This window comes from Acomys russatus, chromosome 2 (genome assembly GCF_903995435.1).
Source record: "Acomys russatus chromosome 2, mAcoRus1.1, whole genome shotgun sequence".
NCBI classification, from domain to species: domain Eukaryota; kingdom Metazoa; phylum Chordata; class Mammalia; order Rodentia; family Muridae; genus Acomys; species Acomys russatus.
Genome location: NC_067138.1, coordinates 8,933,115 through 8,958,835, shown reverse-complemented (window position 1 = coordinate 8,958,835; position 25,721 = coordinate 8,933,115). Strand labels below are relative to the sequence as shown.

The 25,721-nt window shown below is 49.2% G+C and overlaps 1 protein-coding gene across 2 annotated transcripts in view; it reads right to left on the bottom strand.

The window, feature by feature from the left end:
* Positions 1–8,764: 8,764 nt before the first annotated feature.
* Nfx1 (nuclear transcription factor, X-box binding 1) overlaps positions 8,765–25,721 on the bottom strand; it is a 63,473-nt gene continuing 46,516 nt past the window's right edge. Inside the window, exons 15-22 of one of the 2 annotated variants that reach the window (XM_051157766.1) lie at positions 25,195–25,274; positions 18,394–18,624; positions 17,660–17,733; positions 15,818–15,919; positions 15,219–15,260; positions 11,565–11,663; positions 10,716–10,782; positions 8,765–9,250 (exon numbers count right to left, since the gene is read on the bottom strand). In XM_051157766.1, coding sequence (XP_051013723.1) covers positions 8,855–9,250; positions 10,716–10,782; positions 11,565–11,663; positions 15,219–15,260; positions 15,818–15,919; positions 17,660–17,733; positions 18,394–18,624; positions 25,195–25,274 — 1,091 coding nt within the window. In that variant the 3' untranslated portion in view covers positions 8,765–8,854. Of the gene's footprint in view, positions 9,251–10,715; positions 10,783–11,564; positions 11,664–15,218; positions 15,261–15,817; positions 15,920–17,659; positions 17,734–18,393; positions 18,625–22,167; positions 22,719–25,194; positions 25,275–25,721 lie in introns of those variants that run through there. The other variant, XM_051157769.1, reaches the window with a different exon arrangement.

Here is a 25,721-nt window from a genome sequence, read left to right as displayed (position 1 = left end):
ACACACACACACACACACGCAGATTAGGATGTGGTTAGGCGGTAGAGTGCTTGCCTAGCCTGAGGCTCTGGGTTCAATCTCCAGCACCACAAAAGAAATAAACAGAAAACTCTGAGGAAGGAGTAACCACAGCCTGCGAGTAGAGGAAGGTTGTGAGGTGTGGAGCCGGCTTAGACAGAGTCCAGGAAGGGAAGAGAGAGGTTTGAATGTGTCTGGTGTCCCATGATAGGAGGATGAAAGGCAAATGCTCCAGAACTGACCAGGTGACCAGGAAAATGCTGGCAGCTACAAGTCTCACAGCTGTACAGTGGCCTCTCCACCCAGGCCAAGCTCCTCCCCAGGGGCCCTCGTAAACCCATGACTTAATGAACTCAAGAATTGACACTCCAGGGGCTGGAGAGATGGCTCAGTGGTTAAGAGCACTGCCTGTTCTTTGAAAGGACCCAGGTTCAACTCCCAGCACCCACATGGCAACTCACAGTTGTCTGTAACTCCAAGATCTGACACCCTCACACCAATGCACATAAATTAAAATTAAATAAAAAAATATTAAAAAAAAAAAGAATTGACACTCCAGAGGAACATATGACAGGCATATACGGGCCCCAAGGGGCTGACTCTCTCCTCTGTTTATTGGTGGTTCTCCCATATCCACTCAGTGCAAGTGTCTCTACCCGCTAAGTCATCACGCTGGAAACAAGCTTTTTGTTATTTTGAGACGTGATCTCTTTATGTAGCTCAGGCTAGCCTCTAACTTAGAACCCTCCTGCTGGGATCCCAGACCTGTGGTATCATGGTTGGCTCCTGGGACACCTTGCAGTTTCTGGTCTCAGCATGAGGTCACAAGAGCCTTGACCCCAGTCACAGATCAGTAGACACTGGTTGAAAGCCTACAACTATGGCTGACACCCCCTCGCTTCAGGGCTAGAGACACAAGGAAGACTGTGCTCTCCCAGAGTTTATAGTCAAGCACACTCCATGTGTGTGAGTGATGATGCCAAGAAGGAGCCAGGCTGACGGTGCAGCCAGTACAGAGTCCATGAAGTGAGAACGAGGTGAGGTCACAGAAGTTAGGCCTGGGAGCCTGAGGCCAGCCCCAAGGAACAGCTGAGGGCGTCTCTGGAGGAGAGAGAACAGGTCTCAGTGCAGGAAGGAAGGAAGCAGGATGGGTGAGGTGGGCGTCACATCACCTGCAGGGCTTTGGGCTGTTGGCTTCCTGTCCCCGCACATGCTGGCTGTGTGCCCTCCTGACTTGGGCCCGTGTTTTCCCATCTAGACAATGAGACTTGGATCTGTTGGTGTTTGGTGGCCACCCTGATGACTTTTCCAGCACCTCGACCCATGGGTCTCTCTAGCCTGGTCTCCCTCTCCAGTGGAATCTGCTGTTGAGAAGGGGGTAGGGGTGAGATGGAAACAGCTAGTGCCATGCCAGGCCACTCTAGGACTCTGGGGTAAAGGCTTGGCGCTCAGCTCAGGGGTCCAGCTTTTGGGAACCAGAGTCCCTGACTCCTCCTTTGGCCAGTCCTTCCACTCAGTTTAGGTCTTGCTAGGGACCGCAGCTGCACTCTAGCCTGGCTGGCCTCACTGTCTTGTAGCCTGGGAAGACGAAGAGCCACCTCAGCCCAGGCTTCATGCTAATGCCCTTTATGTGAGGAGGCTGTGGCGCCCCCTACTGGTGTGCCATTTGATGCCACACCCACACTTGCACTGACCTTGCAGGTCTTAGATTCCAGTCATCCTGTATACATAAGGAGCATCCTGGGACACTTAAAAGCACGGCGAAGCCACCAGCCTGGATCTGAGTCCCTGCTCTGCCATCCACTAGCTGTGTGACCTGAGGGAAAAGGAAAAGAGCTCCGGCCTCAGGTTGCCGCTGCTGTGAAGGGCATATGCATGGCACAGGGGTCTTTATGCCTGCTGCATTTACAATCTCGCATCCAGTCCAGTCATCCAGTCCTGCCCGCCCCTCCCCGGAAAACAGGGTCTCTCTGTGTAGCCTTGGCTGTCCTGGACTTGCTTTATAGACCAGGCTGGCCTCGAACTCACAATCCGCCTGCCTCTGTCTCCCTGAGTGCTGGGATTAAAGATGTGCACTACCACACCCAGTTCATCCAGTCGTCCTTACATTCAAAGGAAACTGAGGTCCATGTGTCTTGTCACCCAAGGGTAGTTTTGGGTTTTAAATTGTCAAATATCAGGCCGGGCGTGGTGGCGCATGCCTGTAATCCCAGCTCTCGGGAGGCAGAGGCAGGCGGATCGCTGTGAGTTCGAGGCCAGCCTGGTCTACAAAGTGAGTCCAGGATGGCCAAGGCTACACAGAGAAACCCTGTCTCGAAAAACCAAAAAAAAAAAAAAAAAAAAAAAAAAAAAAAAGTCAAATATCTTCTGTAACAAGAATGTAAATAACGGGGAAGGGGGGTGTTGGAGAGATGGCTCAGCGGTTAAGAGCACTGGCTGTTCTTCCAGAAGACCCGGGTTCAATTCCCCGCACCCACAGGGCTGCTCGCAAATGTCTGTAACTCTAGTTTCAGGGGGATCTGTCATCCTCACATAGACATACAATTAGTCAAAAGACCAATGCACATAATACATTTTAAAAAAGATTAAACAAATGTAAATAACGTACTGGAACAATCACACACACACACACACACACACACACCTCACGCATTCACACACACCTAGCGGCGCAGAGCCTGTAGTGCCAGATACCCAAGAGACTGAATCAGGAGGATTGTTTAAGCCCACAAGTTTGAAGGCAGCAGAGCAACATAGAAACACACTGTTTCAAGAACAAAACGAAGTCCGTTCTTGTATTAGAAAGGCTGACATTCAAGTGTCCACTTCTGGAATCCCAGCAGGCTGTCGGCACTCTGGGGCCCTCAGTCGGCTTACCGAGGCAGAGGAGTTTCAAATTTAACTTTGCTGCCAGCATTTCCGTGATAGAGCACGGCTGGGTAGTGTCTGCAGGAAGAGTCCCATTCATTAGAGACGCGAAGGCTTCGGCTTAAGGGAACACAGGCGGAGCGAAGTAAGGTGTCGAGGAGCAGAGGCGGCCAGGCAGGGAGGGCTAGAGGCACCGCTGCCCTGGTCCCCTGACCTGTCCTGTCCCCTGAAGGATAGATGGCGTGCTCAGGGCTTATCTCAGCACTACTGCTTCTTCATCCACTTTCTGGACCTCAAAATCCTCTAAATACTGTTAGGTACCACAGCTCCTGAAATTAGCTCCTCGGCCCAGCCCTGTCTCCAGACTTCAGACTCCCATGTAGAGCCACCTGCTGGACAGATTGGCCCCCTCCCCCCCAGTGCCTGCCCCCCTCACACCCTCCCGAATAAATGGTAAATTCAATCTTTAAATGGCTTTGGCCAAAAACAACAACAACAAAACAAAAAACAAAAAACCCAAAAAACAAAACAAAACAAAACCTTTGAAACCACCCCTGACCCTTCCTCTCACATCCCACACCCCAGCTGTCAACAAACCCCTTAGGCAGTATCTGCAAAATGTACCCAGAACTTAGCCCCGTCTCACCACCCAGCCACTGTCACCGTTGCTTCTCTTGGAGGACAGCAATGTGTGACAGCCTCTTTATTTGAAGGTGCGCATCCTTGCAGTCCAGCCTTAATGCCGGGCTGGATCCCTTACGGATTTTCTTTATTGCTCTAAAGTGTCCTTTTGTATGTGGATGGCATGCATGCCCGTGGGAGCTGGCGGCACAGGGGCTCTCTGAGCTGGGGGAGATTGTGAGTTGCCTGATCTGGGTGTTGCAAACTAAATTTGGGTCACCTGGAAGGTCAGTGGATGCTCTTCATTACTGAGCCCATTACTCTGGCCCTGGAGACTTTGTAAAAAGTGAGCTAGAGCTTACACATTATTCGGCCCAAAGTTTCCCGTTGGCCAGCAAGGCCTGAGCCCTGACGTTACCAGGTCCCCTCTGCTCCCTTTTGGATACTTGCTAATCCCTGTTTCTGGCTCCCCCATGGCCTTTTGGTCTTGCTGTTTCTCCATAGTTCATGGCATGGTAGAGCCCTTAAGCAGCTGTTCCCTCTGACTGGTCTGCAGAGTGAGTTCCAGGACAGGCAAGGCGACATACCCAGAAGAAACCCTGTTTCGAAAAACAGAACAAAAGTTTGAACTATAGTGCTTTCCTGTCGTCAGGTAGGTAGGCCCCGCCCTCTGGTTTAGGGCTCTATACTGCCCTCTAGTGGCCAATCTAGAAAAATTCTGTCTTCTCAGTGGGGAGGACAAGATCCCAGATTCCCTGTTGTTCATGAGTGATCTTGAGGAAAGTGACCTAACATACTTTCTGGGGTTTTGAGGAGTCAAAGATGAACGTGGTGGCTGTGTTTGATGCGGATGAGGTGGTTACCTTGGTAACTGCCATCCACTGCTAGAAGAGACTCCTGGGAAAGGGTGGAGAGATGGACTTTGGATCCCCACCCCCACTCACCAGTTGGCACAGCAGCAGAAACAAATGGCCTCATCAGGGCTACTTGACTACTGCTCCATCCCTCCCCGGCCCCAAGCTACCTGCAGAGACTGTCCAGGGTTAGGTTGGAGGCTTAGCTCTTCAGATGGTCTGTGGCGAGTGGAGACTCTCCACCTCTTTAACCCTAGTACGCCACTCCGTGCCCCCCCCCCCCGCCGCCAACCCCTCCCCACTGCCAACCGTCCCCACCCCCGCCGCCCAGCTCCCTTACGGTGGCTTGGTGCAGCACACAGACTCATTGTCCCACTGAGCAGATGTAGAAAGCCCCATGGGCAGGAACCATCACTCCACAGACGGATGTAGAACCTGATGCCCACTGTGATAAAGTGCCTGAGTCAGAGCAAGCCGAGGCAGCAACAGGGTCGCCATCCAGCTACAGAGCTGTCTTTTCATCTTCAGCCACACACATACCATCCCACTGGCCACTCGGATGGCCTTAAAGTTGAAAGGAGCCAACTGTGCCAGACAGGGTAGAATCACCAAGAATTCAGTCTCTGGCAAGCTCTGGCCCATAAAGAACACTCTCTCTCTCTCTCTCTCTCTCTCTCTCTCTCTCTCAGATTTAGATTACACAGAGAAACTCTGTCTCAAAACAGAAACAAGAATGAAAACAAACAAACAAACAAAAACCCCAAAACATTATGTATACAACATTCTGCTGGGCTATGGTGGCACACGCCTGTAATCCCAGCACTCAGGAGGCAGAGGCAGGTGGATCTCTGTGAGTTCTAGGCCAGCCTGGTCTACAAATCAAGTCCAGGGCAGCCAAGGCTACACAGAGAAACCCTGTCTAAAAAACCAAAACCAAACCAAACCAAAGTTTTACCTGCATACCAGAAGAGGGCACCAGATCTCATTATAGATGGTTGTGAGCCACCATGTGGTTTCTGGGAATTGAACTCTGGACCTCTGGAGGAACAGCCAGTGCTCTTAACCTCTGAGCCATCTCTCCAGGACCACATAAAGAACTCTTGCTGAGAGCATGGGGCCGGGAGCCAGGAGACAGCTGTGCCGGCTCCCTCCATGAATGCGGTAGAGTGGTGGCTGCCTTTCTCAGTTTGCCTTCGTGTCCAGCGCTGCTTAGTGAGCAATGTAGTAGACCCATGAGAGATAGCTTGCCTTCACTGGGGCCTGGGGGCTCCTTGGGGACAAGAGAGAAAGGAACTTCCTGCTGACCTTTGGCTTACTATCCCACTTCCCTGACCTGAATTTCTTCCCAGCCAGTGGGGCTGACTGGGACTGTCCTGACCCTTTCATCTTCTGCAGCCTCTTGGACCGGCCGCTTGCTTCAGAGCAGCCTCCAATCCCTTCTCCACACTGCTGCCTGGGGTCAGGGAGACAAACTAAGTCCGATTTCGGTGCTATAGCCAGGGCCATGCGTACATAATGGTGGGGTTGGCTAGTTACAACAGCACACAGAAGCACTGTCCCCCCATGGGCATGATCCTCTGGGCTGAATGTAGGGCAATGAGGTTGGCACAGGGCATCCACTCATCCCACCCAGAGAGGCCCAAGCGGCATCACATCCTCTACTTGGTTAGTGTTGTAGATGAAACGTGTTCACGCACTTCCCTCTGTGCGTGGCTGATGCACCAGGCAGCGTGATTCCCTTAATCCTCACATCCCAGGCCAGGCAGGGAGAGCACACACCCCGTCAAGTGGCAGGGCTAGAATCCAAAGTCAGATTTGCCTCTTGCTTTTCTGAGAAGCACCCAGCCCGAGCACCCACTTACACAGGCTTCCTGTTGGGTGTGGGGCCCAGAAGGAGGCTGTTTTCATCACTTCTCCGCAGCCACCTGTCCATGCGGCCACACTCTCATGCCTTCCATGCAGACTGTGGTGAGGACAAAGAGCAGCCCAGTTGTCCTGTAAAATTAAGCACCTCTCCACTGGGCTTGAGGGTAGAGGTCTGCACTCCACTCTCGGGAGGCTGAGAGTTTGAGATCTGGATGGGTTTAAGTAATCTCAAAAAGCAAAATAAAAATTAAGTGCCTTGTTTTATGATTGCAATTTTCTGGGGCTCTAAGCTTATTTTAAAGCAGAAAAGAAGCCAGGGGGTGGTGGCATGTATTTTTGATCCCCAGCACTTAGGAGGCAGATCTCTAAGTTCAAGGCCAGCCTAGTCTACAGAGTCAGCTCCAGCACAGCCAGGGCTACACGGAGCAACCCTGGCTTGAAAAAAAAAATGTCTAGACTGTGCTGAAGAGGGACCAATGCAGACGGCCACACAGCTGCCTTAACGGAAGCTGAGGAATGCTCTGGACTGTGTCTTCAAATATTCAAACAGCGGCTCAGAACTTAGACATAAGGAGAGCCAGTGTGTCTGCTGAAGGCCTAGGAGAAAACAACACAGGGCAGCTGTCTATGTACGAGTCTTTATTAAAGAGAGAGGACTCAGGGCTACAGGGTCAGCGTAGACCTACAGTGTGAGCGTGGCAGAAGAAGAGCTCGCCTCAAGTTCTGACCATTATGGGAGACAGTCAAACCGTCCCTGTAGACTTGGGGACGTGGTAGAAGAATGCCAGGGCATTCTACAAAGCAACCTGACCACTCTAGAGAGATGTACAGGAGCTTTCGGCACAAGTTAAAGCCGCGTGACTCCAGGCGTGGCTTCCCGACGGCCACTACCTCATGTGTCTTTCTGTATAAGGAGAGTGATGTCCCCCAGGGGAACATCTGGGACAACCAAGACTACGGCTAGACGCCACAAAGCCAGCTTGGGATACAAATTCTGGTTTATCCAAATAAGACACTATACCTCCAACCTCTTAGTAGTCACGGTGATGGTGTGAGGTGTCTCTTCAAACCCACGACTAGAAATCCTGTGGCCACACGCCCCAGCGAGATCCTCGGGATAGGAGTGACCAGGGGGTTCTGCACACTTGTGTAGGCACAAGACAGCACGTGTGCTGGGGTTCCGCACGCAGGAGGCACGGGCACGGCTTGTGTGCTGGCAAATCAGTCTCCACTACACAGAATCAATCTTTTCTCTGAGTGTCTCCATCTTCTCAGTCCTGGACATCAAAGTAGTCGATCACTGGCTCCTTCACTATCTTCTGTAAGTTACTGCTCCCAGGAGTCCTGCAAAGCAAGCAAAGGACGATCAGGGGAAATAAGCCAACATGTGTGCGTCCTGCTGTTGTAACAGCGGGAACCCACCGTCCACATGTGTGCGCCCTGCTGTTGTAACACGGGAACCCACCGCCCAGATGTGTGTGCCCTGCTGTTTTAACAGTGGGAACCCACCACCCACATGTGCGCCCTGCTGTTGTAACAGCGGGGACCCACCGTCCACATGTGTGCCCTGCTGTTTTAACAGTGGGAACCCACCGCCCACATGTGCGCCCTGCTGTTGTAACAGCGGGGACCCACCGTCCACATGTGCGCCCTGCTGTTCTAACAGTGGGAACCCACTGCCAACATGTGTGCGTCCTGCTGTTGTAACAGCAGGAACCCACCGCCAACATGTGTGCCTCTGCTAACAGCCTACTGGTGTACATTATATTATTTTTTTCTACTCTAAAAAAATTTCATAAAAAAGTTTTGTATGAAAATCAAGCAAGCAGGGAGGGTAAAGAAAGATTGTGGCACGGGCAGGCTAACGGTGCCCTACTAGGTGGAACTGAATACAGCTGTGGCTTCATGCTTCACAAACTTTAGCTGTCACCCCAGCACTGGGAGGGTGGAGGCAGGAGGATCAGGAATTCAAAGTCATCCTTTGAGACCAACCTGCCTCAAGAAAATCAAACCCAAACCCAAATAATAAAACCACTGCCTGTTTGGATACAGACTCTGCTGACCCAAACGGAGGCCGCTTGGCTTTCAGGAGTGAAGGGAAGACACTGCTGGGGGAGGCTGTGCCTGCCCTCTGCCCACGCCAGGTCCACGGGAAGCAGCTTTCTTACTTGTCTGTCTGGTGTCGGTGGTGAGGAATTGGCGGTGGAGGCCGTGTCTGCGTTTCCCTTTCAATCACGCTGGTCAATGTGGCAGGAGGACAGACAGACTTCCCTCTGAGGAGTAAAGCGAGGTCTGAAGATGAGAGTCACGAGCAGAAATCGCAGAGCCAGAGGCTGGCCTTTGACCGAGCAGCACACCCACACAGCACCTGCCTCAGTGTGGTCAGCATGCAGTCAACCTTGTCCCATCCAGCCACCCTGCCAGCCCTACTGCCCACGCCCTCCTGGGCCACGCTTCACTCTTTTTCACTGTGAAGTTCTCTCAATACCCTCAGGTACAGACGGTGATTCTATGTCCTTCTTATCCCTTCCTGTCACACGACCACCTCCATTTTCTCTGATGGCAACACTGAGTCAGGGTCCAGCGTCCCTTCTGTTCCCGTCATACCAAGATTAGAGCCAGGGAGGTCAGGGGGAGAAACAGGGGACAGAGGGACGGGAGCACCGGAGTGATGAGTGGGCACTCTGCTCCACCTCCCTCCACCTGCAGAGATGCCACCTCCAGTGTCCACAGTGGATGGGGGCAGCTGTGAGACCTGGGCACTTGGCTGTACCTATTTCTCCCGGAGGAAGAACAAGTAACGGAAGCACACAGTGACTCCCGTGGTCATGCCTGGCCTGCTGAAGAGCTCTCCCTATGACATCAAGGTCAACCCACCTAATGGCGGTGACCACGACGTTCCGCTTTGGCTCACTGTCATAGCTCACACTCTCCAGGCCATACACTTGGGCCAGGTCGTGGATGACCCGGCGGTGGTCTCTGTTCATGGGAGGGAAGCTGTAGCTCTTCTTGTTACTCTTGCCCTGGTTGGAAGGAGAGAAGACCGATTAGTGTCACTGTCCTGGAAACACAGGAATGCAGCCACTCGGTGGTGACTGAGCGTCACTTCATGTTTCCTGCTTGAACCTTTATTAGTGTTAGCATTACTGTGCAGGTCAGACGATTATTTGGGGAGTTGGTTCTTCCTTTCACTGCAGGTTCCTGGGATCAAACTCAGGCTGGCAGGCTTGTGTGACGAGGGCTTTGACCGTGGAGCCGTCTCGTCAGCCTGTGACTGAATTTTAGAGGTTCAAAGGGGTTCTGTGTGAGATGGGATCTGACGCAGATGGAGAGGGCTAGAAACAAAGAGTACGTGGTGGGGCTTAGTGGCTCTTCCCGAGGGAGCCCATAACTGCCGAGTGATAGTCCCAAAAAATATCCCCACCCCCACTTCCTGGAGCAGTCTGTTCTACTCAAGCCATTAAGTGTGCAGATATAGGCACATGAACAGAAATGCATTTGCTCAGGCTTCCTATGCAGAAAAGGAAGGAAGTGGGAAGCCGGTGAGGGCAACAAACACTGGGAAGGGCAGCTATTGTTAGATAAGCCCCCAAAACAGCCAAACAGCCGCTTTGACCTCACACCCAGTGAGTAGAGAGGGAGCCAGGGCAGGACTGGCTTCTCCTTTTTTTGGCTACAGGGACTTATTGTGTAGCCTGATTATCCTAGACTTTGCTATGTAGATTAGGTGGCCTCTCACTCACAGAGATCCACCTGTGTCTGCCTCCTGAGCGGTGGGATAAATGGTGTTCATCACATACCCAGCGCACTAAATTACTTTCCCACGCAAGGTTCACTTTGCTGTCCCCGGCAGGCTGGAGCCCATCCCTCAGCCTGCGGCCCCCTATCCCAGGCCACCTTGTCGTCATCTGAGGGTCCTGCACGGCTTCTAACTTGAAATCACTCTCCTAGTACTGTTGAGCATCTCTTCTTCCCCTACAGACAGGATTTCTCTATAGCCTAGGCTGTTCTGGAACTCACTCTGTAGACCAGGCTGGCCTCGAGCTCAGACATCTGCCTGCCTCTGCCTCCCGAGTTCTGGGATTGAAGGTGTGCATCACCATGTCCGGCTAAAGATTATCGTTAATGTACACTCAATTAAATTGTAGACATCTTTTCTATAATGACAGAAGCGATCCAAGATTCCATAAATGTTATTGGCTGAGCATTGAGAATCTGCATCCTTTTCCTACAACCCCCTAGGCTAACACTATTTCTGAAACTTACTAATATTAAAAAAAAAAAAAAATCAAGCTGGAGCCAGCTGTGGCGGCATGTGCCTTTAGTCCCAGTAACTGGGAGGCAGGAGCAAGCAGATCTCTGTGAGTTCAAGGCCAGCCTGGTTTACAAAGTGATCCTGGCCAGGGCCGTTAGACAGAGAAATTCTGTCTCAGGGGGGAAAAATCAAGTTGGTCTCAGAGATGCCAAGTTGGATGCGTTTAGTTCTACCTTATTCACGGCCTCCACAAGCGTTTCCATTTCCTTCTCAATGTCACTGACAAACTTTAAGTCTTTCCTGAAATGAGAAAGCATCAGTTAATTCCATCTGTTCCTGCTGTCCTGGGAACCTCTACTCCCCTAGTGCCACCACAGGATAGCGAGGACAAGGCTAGCAGAAGTGCAGAGCTGAGGAACTGCCGGATAAGAGAGGCATGGTACAACAAACAAAAGAAAGAGACAGGAGAAGAGGAGGAGGAGAAGCAGCCCCCAGACAGCCAGAAAAGGAGATGCTCCTACCCCAGATAAGGACCTCACTACGACTATGAGATGGGTGAGAGGCAGCTCAGCTATCCCTTTTCAGGACATCCTGGGTAGCCCTTGGGAGGCCCGGACTATGACTGCAGGGACCACCCTCAACTACTGTGGCAGGGACCACCCTCAACTGCTGTGGCAGGGACCACCCTCAACTGCTGCAGGGACCACCCTCAACTACTGTGGCAGGGACCACCCTCAACTACTGTGGCAGGGACCACCCTCAACTGCTGCAGGGACCACCCTCACCTACTGCTGCAGGGACCACCCTCACCTACTGCTGCAGGGACCACCCTCACCTACTGCTGCAGGGACCACCCTCACCTACTGCTGCAGGGACCACCCTCACCTACTGCTGCAGGGACCACCCTCAACTATAGGTTGAGTTCTGCAAGGGGCAGCTAAACAACATGGGATTTCTTACAACTTAAGTTAACTTTATTGGCTTAATAATGGAGAGAAACACACATTAATTACCACATCTTATAATACTCATTAGACGGGTTCATAAGCTTCAGCTGAGAAAGTGGGTAACCAGTCACATACCTGGCATCATCTTTCAAACTGTCGCTGAATTTTGATGCTGAGGAACGTACATTGAAAGGATCAGAATCGTCACTGATGTCAAATGCCTCTGCCAACCTCCTGAAAGTGACAGACAGGGAAGTCGTGTAGTATTCCTTCCTTATTTACAGGGGCTTTGTCTCAAGACTCCCTACTGATGCCTGAATCCAAAACACTCTGGCTGAAGTGCCTACTGTGATGCTCCTATCTCTCCCTGAGATTACCACCACAGCAGCATCCTGTGATGCTGGGATCAGACCCAGGTTACTTGCATGCCAGTTAGCCAAGCTCTCCTCCAGCTGAGCCACACCCCTGGCCCCATACTGTTTTCTATACATGCAAACCTACGATGAAGTTTAAATTATGAGTCTGGTGCAGTAAGTGATGGACATTAGCTTTCTATAGATTGCAGTAAGCTCAGCACACGTTCTTACATAACTCAACAGCTTTCACTCCCTTTTACTACAGAAATCACCCCTGGCACACACTTTTTCTTTTATTTTTGGGTCTTTTAGACAGGGTTTCTCTGTATAGCCTTGGCTGTTCTGGACTCACTTTGTAGACCAGGCTGTCCGCCGTCTGCCTCTGCCTCAAGTGCTGGGATTACAGGCATGCGCCCAGCTATACTTTGTTTTTGAACGTCTCATGTACTTCAAGCTGGCCTCAAACTCATTAAGAGTTAAGGAAGGAAGGGGAAAAAACAAACAGAGCTGAGGAAGGCTTGAATTCCTGATCATCCTGCCTCCACCTTCCAAGTACTGGGACTATAGGTATATGCAGCCATGCCTAGCTTTTTGGCTTTTTTGGTTTTGTTTTGAAACAAAAAAAATACTGGCAGGATGGCCCTGAACAGCAGTAATCCTCCTGCCTTGGTCTCTCAAGAACTAGGATTGTCATATCTCAAAAAACAGCCAATCAACAACCAATCAGCAAACACACACACACACACACACACACACACACACACACACACACACCAGGTAAGCAAGCAAACAGTGAAAAGAAACACCCAAACCAAGCAAACCCCAGGACCAGGCATTACTCTGAACTACTACAAGGGTTACTTGGACAGAAACGCTCTGCTGCTGCCATCAGCCAAGCTGACAACTAAGATGCCTAGGTGACAACCGTGCGGATAGCTTACTCAGTGTGGATACATGGCGCAAACGAGTGAGTCGTATCCTTCCAGGACAGAGTGGATAGCATGAGGTTTTACTGTTTTACTTAAAATAGTGTGGAACTGGGGCTGGAGAGACACTCAGCAGCTACCCTGCTGCTCTTCCAGAGGGCTTGGGTTTGGTTCTCAGCACCCACATCGTGGCTCATAACCATCTGTGACTCCAACTCAGAGGGTCTGATACCCTCTTCACCAGAGATGCAGGACATGCAAATGGTGCATAAATATACATCCAGGCAAAATACCTATAGACATAAAACAAAAACAAAAACAAAACCCATCTAGGCAAAGGTTACAGAATTGTTTTCATAGAAAATATGCAAAATAGATGGGTCTAAATAAATTAGCCCGCCGGGCGTGGTGGCGCATGCCTGTCATCCTAGCCCTCAGGAGGCAGAGGCAGGTGGATCGCTGTGAGTTCGAGGCCAGCCTGGTCTACAAAGTGAGTCCAGGACAGCCAAGCCTACACAGAGAGACCTGTCTTGGAAAACCAAGAAAGAATAAGGGGCACTGGAGTTGCAGAGATGCTCAGGTCGAGCATGGTCTCTGCTCTTCCAGATCTCAGTTTAGGTCCCATCTGTGTAACCCCAGCTTCTTAGGTACCTGCACATATGTGACACAAATTCACATAGACACAGGAGTACAATAAACATAAATCTTTCGGCCTGGAGAGATGGCTCAGAGGTTAAGAGCACTGGCTGCTCTTCCAAAGGTCCTGAGTTCAATTCCCAGCAACCACATGGTGGCTCACGACCATCTATAATGAGATCTGGTGCCCCCTTCTGGTGGGCAGGCACACACGCGGGCAGAACATGTGTAAATAATAAATAAGCTTTTTAAAAAAAATAAATCTTTCAAAAATAAGGGGAGTGGAAAGATGTCTCAGTGGGGAGTGGAAAGATGTCTCAGTGGTTAGAGTACTCATTGCTCTTGCAGATGAGCCAGGTTCAGTTCTTAGTACTGACATGTGGCTCACAACCATCCGTAACTCCAGTGCCAGGGCATCTTACCCCCTCTTCTGATACCTGAAGGCACCAGGCATGCACACAGTGTCCATACATACCAACAGGCAAAGCACTCATACATATAAAATAAATAAATCTTTTTAAAAAAGGAAAATAAGAGCACAGTTGCACAATTCTGTAATATTCCAAGTTGGGAGGAGGAGGTGGGAGAGTCAACAAGTATAACAAGATGAAAAAGACTGACAATTCCAAGTATGACAAAAAATGTGTAGCAACAGGAACTCCTACCCTGCCAGAGGAAGGGTAATGCAGTTTGGTACACTGTACAGAAACTGGATATATGAATTCTAAGCTCACATCTAACAGAAACAGACACTGCCAAGTGAAGCAGAAGCTAAGCATGGTGCCTATGATGGATCGCAACATCCCAGCTCTTAGGAGGCGTGGCCTACACAGGCACTACGGGGTCAGTACGAGTTACATAGTGAGACCCTGTCAAACAAAAAATCAAACAGCTAGCCAACAAACAAGAGCTGGGGGTGCAGAGACAGAAAGCTTGGGACCTCCCAGCCAGCCAGCGCCAAGTCAGCAGTGAGAGAGACCTCGTCTCAAGAGATGAAGTGGATCCCAGCACCCTGGAGGCAGAGGTAGGTGACTGTGAGTTTAAAGACCAGTCTGGTCTAATGTTTGCCTAGTATAAGCAAGGTCCTGGCTTTGATTCTAAGCACTATGAAAAGAAAAAGACATGGGGTGGAGGATTAGGGTGAGAGAAGCAAACAAGAAAAAACAAGGTTTTTTTGGCGGTTGTACTGGGGACTGAACCTAGAGCCTCACGCGTGTTAGTTGCCTCTACTATTTGGCTATAGCTCCAGGCTTTTTATTTTGAGGTAGGGTCTGAGTATGTTATCCAGACTGGCCTCAAACTCATCCATGTATCCCTGTCTGGCCTCAGACGCGTAGGAATGCCCCAGCCAGTCTCCCTGGTCCTGGGCTTACAGTGTGCGCCACCACGCCTGGCTTATATTGTGCATGTCTAGGCTGGAGGTTTTCCTTGGTCAGTCTCCACTTTATTTTTTTTTTACTTTTTGAGACAGAGTCTTTCTACACATCCCTTGCTGCCCTGGAACTCACTATGTAGATCATGCTGGTCTCAAAGTCACAGAGACCCACCTACCTTATATTACACTGCAATAGAACACCCATCCAACATTTTTTATAGCCTCTTGCCTCGGTTGGATCAGGAAGGTGGCTGGACACTACGTAAGCATGCGTGGACATGTGAAATCTACACTATGCTGAAGCCACGCAGTGCATGTCTCTGAATGTGCTGAAATTACCTGAGTGGTTTATCTTAGCCAATCCAACCCTACGTCCACATTCCTCTGCCCACAGCAGGTCAGACTCAGAACCGATCGATGCTGAGTGAAAGAAGGGTTGCCTCGTCCCCTTACACGGGGCTCGAGGAGCTGGTGACAAGCTACGGAAACCACTTACTTTTTCCTTTCCAAGGCAGAGCACTCCTCATCACACTGCAACCTTGACAAACAGATGGAACAAGTGGTCAGGGCACAGCACGACAGCTCCCGTCCAGTAAGAAAACCCCAGGTGGGCGGTGCATGAATACAGCAGCCCTTGGTGTGAGGCCACCTGTTTCCCAGGCCTCGCTAGCACTCCCTGCCAGCAGGCTGCTGCTGTCTTCCCTAAGTTCAGAGATGGCTCGATGGGTCCTTCTGAGGGTGGCCTGGGGGGTATGGGGGGTGGTGGGTGGCCTTCTGGTTACGGAGCCTAGCAGTCCTTGACAGGCGTCCCTTTCTAGACAACAGTCAGCACTTTGGATCTCGGTCCTGTGGACTGAGCTACACAAATTCAGGCCTCTGCTGCTTTCCCTGCCAGCAGGCTGAAGGGAGGCTCAGAAGACCGCCTTTGGTCTTTGCTGCGTCCCGAGCAGGACTCAGTGTGGCTGTGCTGTATATGGTCTCAGCATCCCAGTCTGGTGGACACCCACTGTGAGAGGCTACCTCGAAGGGCTGAGATGCACGGATCCCTGTTCAAACTGCTCAACTGGAGGAGGAAGAAGGCACACACAGAATTACCTGGCTTGCTGGACTTCCTTCTTGGTAATGAACTTGTTGATCTCCACGGAGTCTCCAAGCTGCATGTCTGATAGTTTAGAGGCCATAGAAATAGCAGCGATCCTGAAATATATGAAAGAAAGATGATGAGGCACAGCAGTGCCCTAAGAACCTCCCCGTGCTGGGGATACGGAAGCTCCCTCGGAGCCCAGCAACCACAGGGCAGCTGTGTGGCCTTGGAAGCTCACCTACCATTGATGCTTACTGTAGCACTACACATAAGCTCCTGACATGCTTATGGCGCACAGCTCAGCTAGATTCTAAGCAGCTACACAGGAGGTGAAGAGTTATCACACCTTCTGTCTCCAGAACACCCACGCCCATGCCCAATGCTTTATTCAAACAGGCCATCAGGCAAGACACGGCGTGCACGCCTTTAGTCCCAGTCCTTGGGAGGCAGAGGCTGGCAGATCTCTGTGAGTTCGGGGCCAGCCTGGTCTACATGCCTTTAATTCCAGCACTAGGGAGGCAGAGGGAGGAGGATGGCTCTGAGTTTGAGGCTAGCCTGCTCTACAAAGTGAGTTTCCGGACAGCCAGGGCTGTTACACAGAGCAACCCTGTCTTGAAAAACCAAAACCAACCAACCACCAAAGAAACAAATAAACCCTTGTTTCCAAAGACAAATGAACAAAACCAACTTAATGTCCAATCAGCTATTTGTGTAAGCGTGTAGTCCTACAGCCACGGCCAACACCTTCACATCTATGTATGTTAGAGATGTGTGTAGCCGGCCACTCACCAACAGCCATCTCTGTACTCAGATCTCTGCGCAACCACACGGGTATCAGTACTTTAGGAAGCTGTACAGCTGTCTGCCAGAACAAGTGGGAAGCCCATGCTTGTGATGGCTGAGCCACCGACAAGAAAAGGTAGAGCATTAAGGCACTGTACCTGACTTCACGACATCTCCCCTTCTCTCTTCTGGTGTAATTAGATGAAAAGGGGAGGAAAGAGTGGGAAGGAGGAAGCCAAGTATTTCCTTTACAAATTAAAGGGGAAAGGCATCTTTGTTTGTTTTTTTGTTTTTAGAGACAGGTTTTCCTCTGTATATCCTTGGCTGTCCTGGACTGGCTTTGTAGGCCAGGCTGGCCTTAAACTCACAGCAATCCACCTGCCTCTGCCTCCCAGAGTGCTGGGATTACAGGTGTGTGTCGCTGCTTCTACTAGAATAACCTTTTTCTCAAGACTTAGTATTTCATTTATTTACTTATCGTGTGTGCATGTGTCTGTATGCCATGTGTCTGTGTGGGTGTCTGAGGAGACCAGGGAGGGCACTGGATCCCTGAAGCTGAAGTTAAGACTGACCAGGAGCTGCCTGAGATCCAGACTCAGGTTCTCTGGACGAGCAATAAATGCTTTTAACTGCTGTGCCACCCCTCCAGCCCCAGATGTAAAAAATTCTACTTTAAAATTTTTCTAGGGACTGGCAAGATGGCTCAACAGGTAAAGATACTTGCAGCTAAGCCTGACAATCTCACTTTCATCCCTGGCAACCCACACAGTAGAGGGAGAGAGCCAATTCCCCCAAGATGTCCTTTTGCTTTCACCTATGCACCATGACATGTGTGTGTACGTGCCTGTGCACACACACGCACCGGCAACAAATAAATACATAAATACAGACCTTCACAAAACCCAAGGCAACGAGTGACAAGCCCTACCAACTCTTTAGGCTGGAGATGCAGCTCAGTGGCAGAGCCCTCGTTTGTCCAGCTTTAGAGGAGCTAGACTCTAGCTAGACTCTAGCTAGTACAGGAACGCCCTTCAAGTAGACCCACGCTTGAGCACACATATCGCACTGACCTTTGATAAGTCCCGGATGCCTCGGAGCAAATTACCATCTCTTTTCTTCTCCCACACTCACACTGTAACTCTACCTGAAATATTAATTAGCATGAAGTGACTCTTCCCGCAGAGAACTATATGAGAACCAGGCAGGTTTTTCCCTTTTTAAAGCCTTTCCTAAATCAAACCATAGTAGAGACCAGCTGGATCAGCATCTCTCGAGGCTGGAGACGCTAGTCACCAAGCGCACGCGCACACACGCACACACACACACACGCCAATGATACAGCTGTGGACATGCTGGGGCGGGGGACACACCCAGATCAGAACGCTCCTTTCTGGAAAGCACCTCTCTTCTTACTCCCAGTGCAAAGGGCAAACCTAGAAGGAAGCTTGTGCCACTGAACCCAGTGTACAGAGTGGATGCAGACACAAGCCTAGCTGACTCAGGTGATCCCTCTGTGTTCATCTCCTCAGGGTGGCCTTTTGTGACCCCTCAGAGCAAACTGAAACCCCCCACGTCCCTGCTATGAGACTATAATTACTCCTCTACGACACCACAGTCCTAGTTACACGAGTCATCATTCACCCATCGTCTGTCCTGTCCTAAGGGACCACGCGTCTTGTGCTCACTAGGTTCAGCGCCACCACCTCACACGGTATCATGCAGGCTGTATGATTTCTCTTGATGACTGGCAGTTCCTAGATGCACATAGTGGGGCCACTGAAGTCAATGCTGGACCCACACTTACCTTGGCTTTACAAGCTGTCACAGGACAGGGTAAACCGGGGTGACAGGGCGCCATACATGGGTGACCACAGTCAGCTCTGGGTGTGGTACAGGGCTGCTTGCAGGCCTCATCCGCAAGACATTCTCCTTTGTGACAAAGTCTTTGACATTTGTGCATCCCACAGGGTAGCATGGCACTGCAGGGTAATCCGCAAGAGATATCAACCAGGTGACAGGGGATGTTGCTTCGTAGCTAGGAGAGACAGAAGTAGCCAGATTCTCATCTTTGTGTGGGTTCCGGGTAAGTTTTCACTCTTAGAATGCATTCTTTCCCCTTTTATGTTTTGCAGCTCTGAGACTGAGCCAGGAGCCTCAGGCAGGCATGCTATGCAAATACTGTACCACTGAGTTATGTCCCTGGACTGTAAGCTCTTTAGAAAATGAGCTGTGTGTTTTGTTTTGACATATAAACTTAGTGTGTATGAGCCAGGTGTAGTGGCGCACGCCTTTAATCCCAGCACTCAGGAGGCAGAGGCAGGTGGATCGCTGTGAGTTTGAGGCCAGCCTGGTCTACAAAGCAAGTTCAGGACAGCCAAGGCTACACAGAGAAACCTTGTCTTGAAAAAAAGAAAAAGCAACAACAACAACAACAACAAAAAACCAAAAACTTAGTGTGTATGTTATAGCATCCATGTAGAGGTCAAAGAAAGGTTTGCAGGAGTTGGCTCTCTGCTGCCACCATGTGGCTCCCAGGAACTAAACTCAGGTAGTCGGAGTGGCAGGTGCTTTTACCTGTTAACCATGAGGCTAGCCCTGCTTAGGAACTGTTGAGACAGGATCTCCAATAGCCCAGGCTGGCCTCGAACTATGCAGCCACAGGAGGCATCATGCCTTGCTTAAATAATCTTTTTTTAAAAAATTTATTTATTATGTATACAGTGCTCTGCCTGCATGTACACCTGCATGCCACAAGAGGGCACCATATCTCATTATAGATGGTTGTGAGCCACCACTTGGTTGCTGGGAATTGAACTCAGGACCTCTGGAGGAGTAGTCAGTGCTCTTAACCTCTGAGCCATCTTTCCAGCGCCCCCACCCCCCTTTAAGACAGGGTCTTATTATGTAGATGGGGCTGGTTTCAAAGCACAGATATCTACCTGCTTTTGCCTCTTGAGTGCTGAATTAAAGCTGGACACCACCACACACAGTCATAAAGACTTAAAAACTCCTTCTAACTGAAAGCAGATTCCCCCGCACCCCTATCTCCTGCCAGGGTTTTTCTGTGTATCCTTGGCTGCCCTGGAACTCACTCTGTAGGCCAGGGTGTCCTCGAACTCCGAGATCTAACTGCCTCTGCCTCCCGAGAACTGGGATTAAGCACCATCACCAATTGACAACAATTAAAATTTCAAAGTCCAAGTGGTTAGAAAGAAAAGCAAATGCCGACGCTGTTTAAGGATAACACTGTGGGGATCCCACATGCACAGATGAGACCAGGTAACTAGGGAACACCTTTTAAAATGCTGCAACCACTAAGGCGGGCAGGCCTACTGTCCTAACATTCAGGAGGCAGGGCCAGGGTGATTTGTGCTGGAGCTTGCCTTTCCAGCTTTTCCTTCCTCCCCTCAAAATCACCTGACAAACCAGGGGGATGGTGTCATTGCCCACTCACAGAAGGCTGAGGTGAAAAACTAGTGGACAGGGGCAGGCTTGGCACTGCTGCAGAGCTGTGTTATGTGGTTATATCCTCAACTATCCCGTCACGTCTCCCAGCTGATGGTCTCATAACTTCAGCTAACCTTGGCATAAGGGAGGATGAGGCAAGGACCGGCAAATTGGCAAAAAAACATGCTGCCAAGCCCAGCCAACCAAATCCAATTCCTAGGACCCATACAGGAGGAGACAAGCAATTCCCGGGAGCTGTCATCTGACCTCCACACACAACTCTGTGGCACACAAACCTTTCCCCCATCACACACATACTTTTTAAAATGAAGAGGCAACAGAACTCCCAATTCATTTTATTTCCTGAAAAATTACCTGCTTCTAGGCCTCTCATTGCTGGAAAAACACATTGGAAATTTATTACTAATCAAATATTATTAATTATTAAATAATGATGATGATAATAATAATAATAATAATAATAATAATAATAATGATAATAATAAAAAACAGGGTCTTATCTTGATCCCCTGCTTCCACTTCCCCACGTGCTGGGATTACAGACATGTGGTACTATGCTCAGCTTCAAGATTATTTTTATATATTCATTACAATTCCTTCAAGAGCCCTTGAAATTTGGAGACTCTCTTTTTTTTTTTCTCCCCCTGTTTTTTGAGACAGGGTTTCTCTGTGTAACAGAGCCCTGGCTGTCCTGGAACTCACTTTGTAGACCAGGCTGGCCTTGAATTCAGAGGTCCACCTGCCTCTGCTGCTGCCGGTATTAAAGGCATATGATACCACACTTGGCTTGGAGACAGTTTTATTCCAGTAATACATGACTTTTTCACATGGAGTCTTGCTATGTAACCCAGGCTGGCTTCAAACTCTTAGCCTTTCTTTTTTTTAATATTATTTTTTTATTATGTATACAGTGCTCTGTCTGCATGTACACCTGCAGGCCAGAAGAGGGCATTAGATCACATTATAGATGGTTGTGAGCCACCATGTGGTGTCTGGGAATTGAACTCCAGTTCCACTCTCAGCCTTTCTAATGCTGAGATTAAGCATGCGCTATCACGTCCAGCTCCCATGACATCTAACTTCTCGCTTTGAAGAGGCCACCAGCTCTAGACCACACATCCTTCCAATTGCTTTGGAATTAGGGATACCTTCTGTTAAGTTCTGCGCTCTTGTTACCACTCCTCAGGACTTACTTATTCTATCTCAGTGTCCCTTACGGAGTTGTTTCCTCTAGTATGCCTTTCTTTGGCAGGATCTCTGCGCCCACACACTTTCTCTGCTCACAATGGTAAGTTTCTCTCTGCCCACTACCCCTGAAATGATGGATCCATAAAAGCAGGGGTGTGTCAGCCTTGTTAACTTCTGAGTTACCTCACACCTATTCTGTTACTTGGCAGAAAGTAGGTATTCAATTATTATTTATTGAGTAAAGGTAACACACGAGTATTTCGTGGTAAATAAATTAACAGAAAGTACAATGCAGATAGGGTGAGACATGCTTGTAATCCCAGTACCTGAGGGGTAGAGACAGGGGGTCAGGAGCTTAAGGCCAATTGAAGCTATATAAATCCTGCCTCAAAGCAAACACAAACACACACACACACACACACACACACACACACACACACACACACACACACAAATTATAGAGAAGGAACATAAAGAACTATGATTTAAGAACTACGGCAGGAGACTGGGCATAGTGGCGCACGCCTTTAATCCCAGCACTTGGGATGCAGAGGCAGGTGGATCTCTGTGTAGCCTGTGCTACAGAGTGAGTTCCAAGACAGCCAGGGCTACACAGAGAAACCGTCTCAAAAAAACCAACCAACCAAAAACCCACCCCAAAATAAGCTACCACAGGATATAAGTACAGAAAAAATGTCTATTAAAGATAGAAGAATATTTGAAAACATGTTACAGATAGCAAGAGTTACGAAGGAACAAGAGCAGGCCACACACTCCATCATCTTGGAGTAGGAGGAGCATGTACACATTCCCTGGTTACACAACAAAATGTCAGAGTATTTCTCTCACTGCCTAGGGGTGCAGGTCAGCCACAGGGCCCTTGCCATTCCTGCTGCTGTGATAAAATAGCCTGACAAAAAGAAACAGAGGAAGAAAGGGTTTATTTGGCTTACAATTCCAGGTTACAGTTCATTATTGCGTCTAAGCAAGGGCAGGAACTGAAGCAGCCAGCACATCGCACCCACAGCCAGGGAAGAGAGGAGTGAACGCATGCACGTTGCTCGCTGCTCAGCTTCATTTCTCCACTCACACAGTTTAAGATTTTCTGCCTAAGAAACGGTGCCTCTCACAGTGGGCCGTGGCTCCCCACATCAATTAACAATCAAGAAAAATCCCCCACGGACATACCCACAGGCCAAATCTGATCTAAGTAGTTCCTCAGTAAGACCCTCTTTCTATGTGGTTCTAGGTTGTGTCAAGGTGACGGTTACATCAGCACAATTCATCCCTTGTCAAGTTAACACACAAACATGTCACTTTGAGCTTTTCATTTCTTGTCCCCAAATCTCATGGTAATATCTTAGTATAAAATATAGTCCAATTCCAAAAAAGCCCCCCAAAGTCTTCAAAAATTCCAACACTTCAAAAGTCCAAAGTCTCTTTAAAAGTCCAAAGTTTCTTAATTGTGAGCTCCTGCAAAATAAAAAACAGGTTACATACTTAAACATTCTTATTCCAAAAGGGAAGAACTACGGCATAAAAGCAGCTACACTAAAGCAACCCCAAAATCCTGCAGCTCACTGTCCAACACGTGGAACTCAATCATTATGTCATCTTCCAGGGTCCCGAGGGCTTAGGCAGCCTTGTCTCCTGAGCTCTGACATCCCCAGGACACACAGCTCCTCTCTCAGGCTGATCCATCCCACACCAGCAGCTCTCACTGGTGGACACAGCGCAGTTCTGGTATCTCCAATACTGTGGGGTCTCCATTGCTGCCGAGACTTCACTTTCACCAAAGGCCTCTACAGGACTCTGCAGGGACGTGGACCCTGCTGCATGGTGCCTGGCTTCCGCGGCTCCCCATGGCCTCCTGTGCCTTCAAACCCAGCACCATGTGGCAGCGCTTACAACGTCAAGTTCTGCTGCAGGCTTGAGGTGCAGCCCAGCCCTTGGACAACAGCTATGTTCGCGTCTTTGTGCTGACCCTAAGGAAATACTTTCCTGTTGTCTCTAGGAGGCACAGAAGGTTCTGCCTCGGTGGTGCTGATCTCTTATCAATCATGGCTGTTCTTCAGCCCCAGACTGATCACCACACACAGATTATTAGCCACGTAGGAAAAGGCCCACTTCCTGATAAAGTCCTCTCTTCTCTCTGAAACCTCAAGAACTAGTCCTCAAAGGGCAGTACTTCGCCCAAGCTTCCACACTGGACTTCGCAGCCCAGTCCCAAAGTCTTCCATATTCCGCCTCCAAAACACACAGTCAGAGCTTTCACAGCAACAACCTCACTCCTCAGTACCAATTTCTGGTCTAGGTTCAATATGTTGCTGTAACAGAACAGCCTAAGGAAAAGCCATGTGGTAGGAAATGGTTTGTTTGGCTTTCGCTTCCAGTTAACCATTCATGGCGGGAAGCCAGGGGAAACTCAGGAGCTGAGAGGGAAGGGATGCTGCTTGCTTGGGTGTCTGCTCACTTGCTGCTTGGCTTGAAGTCTCCACCTACATGGCTCAGGACCCCGCGCCTAGGGCACTGTGCCTTCCACATGGGACTAGGTTTTCTCATATACGTCAACAACTGACAATTCTCCACAAGGCCACAGGCCAACCTGGTCTAAGTAATTTCTCTTCAAAACTCTCTTCTCTCGCCACTCTAGGTTATATCAAGTTGTGTTGGTTAAAGCTAACCAGTACAGCTAACATGCGCAAAGCTCTTGGTTTAGTGCCCAGCACAGCAAACAAACAAAAAGTGTTTGGTGCTGTTGTTTTGTTTTTTGTTGCATCAGAGCAGTATTTTCTCAGTTTTCTATAATAAATATGCATTGAAGAAATAACGTGCAGGGCTGGAGAGATGGCTCAGTGGTTAAGAGCACTGACTGCTCTTCCAGAGGTTTTGAGTTCAATTTCCAGCAACCACATGGTGGCTCACAGCCATCTATACTGTGATCTGATGCCTTCTTCTGGCCTGCAGGTGTACATGTAAATAGAATACTCATATACATAAAAAAAAAATAGTAATTCTTTTAAAAAAGAAAAGAAATAATGTGCGAGTGTGTGATTTTGTGTGACCACACATGTGCCATGCTGTCTGTGTAGACATCAGAGGACAATTGGAGAAAGCGGGGTCTCTCCTACCATGTGATCCAAGGACTGAGCTCAGGGTGTCAGGCTTGGCAAGCACTAAGCCATCTTGCTGGCTCCTAAATATATATCGATCTCTAATTTTTTAAATTTATGTAAGTGTTTTACCTGCATATATGTATGTATGCATGCCTTATGCCGTATGCCTCTTCCAGTCAGAGAGGGCACAGGATTCCTTGAATTGGAGTGACAGATGGCTGTAAGCCGCCATGTAGGTGCCCGTGGAAGGGCAGCCAGTGCTCTTAACAGTGCAGCCATCTTAGAGATGACTCAGCAGTGAAGAACACAGGCTGCTCTTCTAGAGGACCCAGGTTTGATTCCTAGCACCTCCATGGTGGCTTATTGCCCCATCTGTGACTATAATTCCAGGAGATCTGATGGCCTCCGCTGGCCTCCATGGGCATGAGGCACGCAGACATACATGTAGGCAAAACACACACAAAAAATAAATTTTAAAAATTTATTATTAGTGCGTGTGTGCGTGCGTGCGTGTTATGTGTGCGTGTGTGCATACAAGTATGCTACAGCATCCATGTGAAGGTCAGAGGTCAACTCTGTGGAGTCAGTTTTCTCCTTCTTTTATGTAGGTTAAACTCAGGCTGTCAGGTTTGTATGGAAAGTGTTTTACCTGCTGAGTCATTCTGCCAGGCTCTGGTAAATTTTATTATATGCAAATTTTAACATAATAATGAAAATTGATAATAGAAAGCGTCTGCTTCTTGGACTATAGTTTGAGAAATGAGACTAACAATATTTAAGCAATTAAATTACACATGTCTGATAGGAACACAACACCAAGGAGAGAGCCTTACCTCGTGCTTGCCCATGCACCACTTCTGAGTCAGGAAAGTGCAAGGGGGACACTTCTCCTCACTGTGACAAGTATGATACACTGCAAAAACAGGAAAATAACTTTAGGAATAATTTCCTAATAAGGTCACAAATACTATAAACCTGTTATAAATGGCACATAAGATGAAACGTTCAAGTTTTTAGAGTCAGGACTTTTTCTAAATGGTCACAAGGAAGTAAAATGTCTCTGGCTTTATATCCGAGTACTGAAAAGTGGGCATTCAGGGCCAGGAAGATGGCCGAGCAGTTAGTCTGCTGCTCTTCCAGGACTCAAATTTGGGTCCCAGCACCCACATCCGTGGCTCACAATTGGGTGTAATTCTAACTCTAGGGAATGAAATGCCCTGTTCTTGCCTCTGCTGGCACTCACACAGGAAACACAAACACATGTACACTCACACATACACTTACACACATGCACACTCACACACACAAGCTGGAGATGGGAAGGATCCTATCACCCCCAGAGAGCCATCTGGTCTGCCTG